Raw genomic sequence first — 8,352 nt, 5'->3', positions numbered from 1 at the left:
TCATTTTAGGAGCTTTTGAAGCTACAGAGAGTTGACATATTCAGTATTGTATCTGGATTAAGTATTAGAATTTATTTTTCTGTTTTTATTGTTATGACATTTAAAGTAAAGTCAAAGGTCAAGGGGCATATTTGGCAGAATCACTGATACCTCAGACTTTGAAACATTTAAGGTCTCTCACATTTGAAATCAACACTGGTAATTCTGAACCCTGAGTAAATGGAATCATGGGTAATCTTATTTTATGTTTCACATTGCTCAGATTTTACCTGGAGTTAACAATTAATGCTGGCTATTCATAATTTGATTGGTCACATTTGCATACTTGCAGTGTCAGCAGTCATGACTAGATAAGCACAAATTCACATTTGCTTTTCAACCATTGAAAATGGGTAAGGTTCAACATTTTGGACATGGAGCCGCATTGAGATCCCCATATCTCTGGGATTGAACCATACAGGGCCTTGAAAATGAAGGTTCCTAAAGAAAAGTTTATTAAGAATTTAAAATGATATTGATATATCTTTAATATTTCTTGAGTTACTGGCACGCATACTTTGGAAAATGAATATTTATGACACTTAGACAGGTATGTTCTATGCAATTGTTTTGATAGAGGGAAACAAGATGCAGTACATTATTATTTGTTCTTCAGATATTCCTCTTAAAAATAAAAAAGTATTATCTGTATGCAAAGTGACTCACATTTGATTTTTGACCACTAAAAATGTGTACAATTTAATTTACTCCTGGAGACATATTGAGATCTGTATATCTCTGGAACTGAACCACATAGAGCTTTAAAAATGAAGATATCAGGCTTGCAAACTTTGGAGAAAAAAAATGAAAAGTGCTTTTCCCCCGTATTTGAACAGTCACCGTTGGCATATAATGCAACAAAGATTGTTAAAGTCAAAAGATTTTTCTAACAGATCTACCAATCTCTGTGTAAAAGTAACAATATGATGCTGCCATCTTTCTAAAGTCATTTTTAACCCCCTGCAATTTGGCTCCAAATCTCAAGTGAAAATTGTCATTTTGACCCCCTCTACAAAATAGTGGATTACTCAGTAAATATTTATCCATGACATTTCATCACTTTCCTTACTATATATGTTTATATTTTTTCAGAAAAAAAAATATTGCCAAAATCAAAAATTTGAGCATGTCTCTGCTTTTCTAATGCTTGATTGCAAAGGGTTTTTTGTTTTTTTTGTAAGTTAATTGCATAACACTTTCTTTGCTCAAGGTGCAAAATTCTGAAAGCCAACACCCACAGTGCAAATAAGTCACGTGATTGACTAGATTACAGATGAGCTGTTATTGCTTTAAAATAAAATAATTACTGAACCCCTATATATTTTGTGAAGGTACTTCATAATATGCATTTCACCTACCAGTGCCTTTTACACTCTCCCCATCACACAGGCATGACAATTGAGAAAATCAAGCAGAATTGTACATTTTATACATTTATTTATACATTTGTTTTTTGTGTCTTGTCGACCAGCATTTAAAATTTCCTAATATCTCCTCCGTTATTGGATCCAGTTTCTATCAACTTCGTCTACTGTCTAAAATCAGAGACTTTCTCACTCCCAAAACTGTAGAAATGGCTGTTCATGCGTTTGTTACATCTCGGCTAGATTACTGCAATTCCTTATATTGCGGTATATCTAAAACTCAAATTGCGTGCCTTCAGCTAGTCCAAAACGCTGCGGCCAGACTTCTTCTGAAGTGTCGCAAACATGAACACATCACTCCTATTCTCAGATCTCTACACTGGTTGCCGGTTCATCAAAGAATAGATTTCATAATTCTACTCTGTTTATAAATCTTTGCATAACCTAGCTCCTGTCTACCTCTCTGAACTCCTTCATTTATACACTCCATCTAGAAGCCTAAGATCTTGCGACCAGGCTTTGTTGGTAGTTCCACATGTTAGACTTAAGCGTAGAGGGGAGCGTGCATTTGCGGTGGCAGGGCCACGACTTTGGAATACCCTGCCTTTAGAAATTAGAATGAACCTATTTGTTTTCCTTAGTGTACTGATTACTGTTATTCGGTAATTTTTTTAATGGGTTGTTCTTATTTTTATCTGGTTTGCTTTCTGTGTATGTTTTTATAGTTTTCTCTTCTGTAAAGCACTTTGGTAAGCCTAGTGGCTGTTGTAAATGTGCTATACAAATAAAATGAACTTGAACTTGAACAGTGCCTTTTACACTCTCCCCATCACACAGGCATGACAATTAAGAAAGTCAAGCAGAATTTTACATTTTATACATTTATTTATACATTGTTTTATATTTATTTCTAGTTGTTATTGAAAAGGTGAAGCAAAGTTTTCACGAGTTCAGTTACTGTGGGACAAACAATGTTTACTAGGCCACTGGGTCACAAACATCAGATTAAAGCAGCCCAAATGCTCTTGTAACACTTCCATACGATTGTGTAACCAGCTGCATCAGAAAAATGTCAAAAAACATTTCAACGGCCAAAACACTTTGAAACACTTGTTTGTTGAAATCACAACTTTGATTTTATAATGGTAGATAGTGACTCAAGTAACATCTTCAAAACACAGAGATCATTCACCAAAATGATGAGAACCATCAAAGACCCTTTTAGATCCGTCTGGACCTCCTTGGGTTACACAACACCTCTATGTTCAAAATAAACTGCACAATATATTTAACTAGAATTTCCTGTCATGTTTTTAATCTGTAGTTTGTTTCCGTTGCATTATCTGTTCAGAAGGTTAGTTTAATTTGCATTGAGGATTTGTTTGTTACATACCTGTTAAGGACTCAATTTAGCAATAACATGGCAGACCGCTGGGTAAAGATGTCCATTTTTCTATTTTCCTCCTCTTCTTTTTGTCTTTATTACCATTTATCCACTGGACAACTACACCTGAACTGCCACCAGAGCAAGAGCTCACGAGCCAGATAGACTTCCCAGCTGAACCTCGTTCACTGACTGTCTGTTTGCTTTGCTTCTTGCATCCAGCATGTGTCTTTGAGCACATCAGCTGTGGGTGTATATGATCTACATTTGTGTGCTCTCATTGGCTCTGCTGAATGATGCATTCGGAAATCAGGAAACAAAAGCTGAGCTGCCTTATGTAATACCACATGCTGAGGCCAGGGCCCATTCGGGTGGGTTCATGATGGCCCTCTGCACTGTCCCCTGCTCCGCCTCTTTTCTGTCTGTGTACCATCAAACATGTCAAAACACTTTGTTGACAGCAGCTTATTTTAACAGCATGTCTTTTGCTGAGAAGTTTCTCTTTAGCATCTTGAATTTTATTCCACTTATTCCAAGGAACAGAACCACACAAAACAGCCAAGATTTTGACTTCGGTGACCTCAGAATAAGCTAACACCATGTTTCCTGATGATATCTCCCAAGGGTAACATGTAAAGCGTGAAAATCAGCGGTTCTAGTACTGAGCCTTGAGGTACTCCATACTGCACTTGTGATCGATATGATATCTTGTCATTCACTGCTACGAATTGATGACGGTCAGATAAGTAAGATTTGAACCATGACAATTCAATTCCGCTAATGCCAACATTATTTTGTAGTCTACTCAAAAGGATGTTGTGGTCGATGGTGTCAAACGCAGTGCTAAGATCCAGTAACACAGAGAAATACAACCACGATTGGATAAGAGCAGGTCATTTCCTTCCATTTTCCACCTCAACATCTTGTGTAGGCTGTGACTGACGAGCTGCCACTGATAGGAATTAACTCACAAAATAATGGCCAGGTCATATTTCACCCCAAAATCAAAAAGAAATTAATCAAGATAGAGATCTTAAATGAAGAGCAAGAACAAGCTCTTGGGCAAAGCATGGTGCCAACAAGACAGACTCGCTGTAGCATGACGGTTAGGTGTAGTAGTCACACACAAAACAAGGAGCTGAAATATAAACCAGAGTTACCCGAGTGCTTCAGGAGGAACTAACAAACCTTTTCAATGCTTACCTTATGCATAACATTTAACATTTTTAATTACATTTAAATTAAATTACATTAAATTAAAATTTTATTTAATTAATTAATTTTCTTTTATGTTTGGATGGGATGTCCTCTCGTGGCCAATTGAGGATAAACACTGACAATCTATGAGGCCATTGTAGAGCAATGGTTTTAAATCTCAAACTCTATATTGAATTATATTATATTAACTATAATCTGCAATCTTTCTATGTGCTGCACTTACACTCTAAAGTGCATTTGTGATATGCTTGAACAAAATGAGTTATTGCGCTCGGTAGACGTATAGTGCTGTGCCAGTCAACACCATCATGGTGCTGAAAGCTTCCTGGGATTCAGTCGGTTCCCACTATTCACGTTAACTGACGTGCAAGGTTACAAAGCTGATGCTTTATACTGAGAAAAAAAAATCCTCCTGTGAGCCATTACTGTTTCTCCTCAAGAGTTCACAAGACCGCGGTAAACCACAATGACTGTGCTGAAGAAGGAAGACTAAAAGGTTTCTGGGTGGATTGCCTGCAGTAATACACCCCATGTAAAGCTTAATAAGACATGTGAGATTTTCTGCTCTAGTTTTCTAGCAGTTTCTCTTTATGGTATTTATCTCGTGTCACCACAAGCGATAGCTGGAAGTAAACGTTGCGCATATATAAATAAATATATGGGTTAGATACATTAGAGGCGTGTATGTGCGCGTCCTGTAGTTGCTGAATCAACTGACGTGCAAGGTTACAAAGCTGATGCTTTATACTGAGAAAAAAAAATCCTCCTGTGAGCCATTACTGTTTCTCCTCAAGAGTTCACAAGACCGCGGTAAACCACAATGACTGTGCTGAAGAAGGAAGACTAAAAGGTTTCTGGGTGGATTGCCTGCAGTAATACACCCCATGTAAAGCTTAATAGGACATGTGAGATTTTCTGCTCTAGTTTTCTAGCAGTTTCTCTTTATGGTATTTATCTCATGTCACCACAGGCGATAGCTGGAAGTAAACGTTGCGCATATATAAATAAATATATGGGTTAGATACATTAGAGGCGTGTATGTGCGCGTCCTGTAGTTGCTGAATCTGTGTTCCCTCCCACCCGAGCTCGAGCGCACTGAATGCGCAGGAGAGAGAGAGTGATGATGGCGGAGGAAGATCGGCGCTGAGCGCATCTTTATATCATTGCGTCCACTGAGTTTATTGCAATTATTAAACATAATCGGCCTGCTCGCTAGATCCAACCATGGGTAACGAGGCGAGCCTGGAGGGCGGTGAAGGGGCCACTATGGTGGGGATGTCGGTTTCAGCACCGAGCTCTGGACAGCTCCTGAAGCCCGTCAATGGCGCAGCGGCCGGCGCTGGAGCATCCCTCGAACCCATGGCGGGGATGAGTAGGTAAGACTAAGGGTCGTTTTTCTGCCATCTTATTCTACAGCATACGCTGAAAGGCCATCGTGTCTGCGTGTTTGCATGCGTTTTCCTCCTCGAATGAGATCTACGATTTGACAGCGAGAAGCCGAGTGATTGATTGTGAGCGGAACAGAGGATGCTCAGCATCGCTTTGTGATGCTGTGATGCTTGTTTCTAGGCTACGATCTCTGTTCACGAACATAAGTGTTCAGTTCACTGCGGAGGGGAATTAAAGACGGGGTTTCTGATGTGCTGACGTCGTCAGATCAGAGAGATCGACACACCTGAGCCTCAAGATGACAAACTGAGAAACCAAAAGGATGCTGAGAGAGAGAGAGAGAGAGAGAGTATATGATCGTGTGAATGAGAATTGTGCTCACATGCGTTCGAATATTTTCTCCACCAATAATTACAAACACAGCGTCACATTTGATGTTGGTTGTTCGTGAAATGATCAGTTATCGCTCCTTATGAGATTTGCTATGTATGCTATAGAAGTCTGCTGAATATATAGCGAAGAATTACGCAGCCATCTATCATCACTTATACACCTGAATGACTAAAAACACATGATTTCATTTCTTAAGGTTCTTTTCGTTACTGTTGGCTGCTGAAGTGTATCTGTCCATGAATCGATTTCTCTATGAATCCTCATTCAGATATTACTGACAGCGAATATCGCTTCTTTCTGCAAATGGCTGTCGATATGTGATGGAGGGTAAGAGTAGCTACAACTGTAAGTGCTTTTACATGAAGAATTGATAGCACTGCAATACACGCACAGCAGCTCATTCATCCGTTCATCAGCAGCTCGACGGAGGAGTGACTCATATTTACATCCGAGGCTATATCTGATCTCTGGCGTAAGATGCTAAGAATAGGATGGGATATTTCAGACACAGCCATCACTCACTACCACAGCACATCTGTGTTTTTATTCCGTCGACAATGGCGTGGAGAAGTGTTGATTTTCCCTTGCACTCGAGTGATCCCTTAAAAACACACCCACAAACACCGCGCCTGCTTGATTCATTCCGGTCGCTGCAGATTTGATGGTGATGGCCCATGAAACTAGTTCAAACGCTTTCATTTATGCGAAATTGTAATGTAATCTTTTGTAAACTGTATTTGTATTGTATTGTAATTATGAAAGTTATTCTTGCAGCATAAGCTATGCCTGTAAGCAGCAATTAAAAAATCAGTCCATTGGGCATTTTAATTCCATTTTTACGTATACGTTATTATAAGACATTTATTTATAATGTAATACAGTTGCTTTTAACATTTGATAAATGCTGTCACCAAATTAATATGGTATTGTCAGGGATGATTACAATGGCACATATGAAGTTGCATGTCAATACACCAGTGGGTTGCAGAGATACAGGCCTTGCTGTGGTCTTTCCATCAAATTTGCAAATAAAGTTTCAGATCTATTGTAGCCAAAATGGTCTGATGATGATCTGAGCCAAATTTGCTGGAGATCCAGTGAACACTGTAGAATGTACACTGGCTGTGTCAAATTCGCTACCATACCCATAGTGCACTATCTGAAGAGTAGTAGTAGTAGTAGTATTTTGTAGTTATGTCCGAAACCATAGCTAACACTACTGAGTGCACTCATTCGGCCCATAATGCACCACAATGCTGAGTGTACAACCGATGTGCACTAGAGAATGCCTAGAATGCAATGTGTGGGTTGTGGAAATTAAATTCCTGTTTCCACAGCTGAATCACACAGGTGTAAGTTCCCCTTTAATGTATTAAAAAAATAATTAATTACAGTTTGTACAAGCTATTTTCCATGTCAGATTTCAATACAGATCATTTCGTTACTCCCGGAGATTGTCACTGCAAGCACAACCACACTGTCAGTCTTTTTATTTTATTAATAAACAGCAAGCATAAACTATGCAAAAGTGGCACCCCTTCCAGCGCACTCCATGTCCAAATTCACTTCTTCTTTTTCATATAATGTTTTAAGTGGACAGATAGTGGGGTGATTTTGGATACGGGAACTGACAATGAAATTCAAAATGGCGGACAGTCATTGGCAAAGGTTTGGAGGGGATCTGAAGATCTCATCAGCCCTGAAAATAATGGATTATGAGATACCGACAAAGCTTGCAATGGAATAAAATAAAACAAAACTGACTTTATCAAGAACCATTTTCTTACGCAAATACGGCTGAGAAGTGTGACACTAGTGCTACTCAAACACTACTCAACTTCATTTAATTCAAAATTTTAATCTGTAAAACAGGCACATTTTTCCTGAATAAATGGGAAGAAATCCCCATTTAATTAACTGTCAAAGAGTAGCCTAAGTGCAGTATGTTAGCTACTGACAGATTCATCTGAATGTCATGCAGTAATACTGTAATGCATATGTGTGTGGTCCTTTCAGTGCAACTTATAATATTTAAGGCTGTATATGAGCCTGTGTTTAAAAGGCTTTTTACATGGTACATGCTGTGTATAGATACCTTTCGAGACACATGAGAATCGGTTTGGAGTGTGGAAATGCAAGCAGTTGCCATGGTAACAAACATTGTGGTCTCCCTGTGCTAGCGAGTGAAAACATCCTGCATCTGAGGCATTTACTGTATTAATATTGCATCAGAGTGTCTATTCACACTAAGTGCAAATAGCCCATCTTGTTGACAGAGGCTAATTACTGTACACTAACTCTGCCCACCATTGCCTGGTATTATGGAGAGTAAAAACGGCTGAATTAGATTTTTATACACACATACACACACACACACACACACACACAAACTGACATGCAATGGCAATAGGGAGAAGAATGGGATCCGGAAAAGGCAGATTCAAAGTTATGTTGGTCAACATAACTTTGAATCTGCCTTTTCCGGATCCCATTCTTCTCCCTATTGCCATTGCATGTCAGTTTTTGTGTGTGTGTGTGTGTGTGTATGTGTGTATAAAAATCTAA

The 8,352-nt window shown here is 38.8% G+C and overlaps 1 protein-coding gene across 1 annotated transcript in view; it reads left to right on the top strand.

Annotated features, from left to right (window-relative positions):
• Nucleotides 1-5,124: 5,124 nt before the first annotated feature.
• LOC107706034 (protein bassoon-like) overlaps nucleotides 5,125-8,352 on the top strand; it is a 65,393-nt gene continuing 62,165 nt past the window's right edge. Inside the window, exon 1 of the mRNA XM_016509599.1 lies at nucleotides 5,125-5,381. Coding sequence (XP_016365085.1) covers nucleotides 5,230-5,381 — 152 coding nt within the window. The 5' untranslated portion in view covers nucleotides 5,125-5,229. The remainder of the gene's footprint in view (nucleotides 5,382-8,352) is intronic.

The sequence above is a fragment of the Sinocyclocheilus rhinocerous genome, unplaced genomic scaffold (assembly GCF_001515625.1).
Source record: "Sinocyclocheilus rhinocerous isolate Xijiao unplaced genomic scaffold, SAMN03320098_v1.1 scaffold986, whole genome shotgun sequence".
Classification (NCBI taxonomy): Eukaryota; Metazoa; Chordata; class Actinopteri; order Cypriniformes; family Cyprinidae; genus Sinocyclocheilus; species Sinocyclocheilus rhinocerous.
This window is presented reverse-complemented; position numbering and strand designations above follow the sequence as displayed.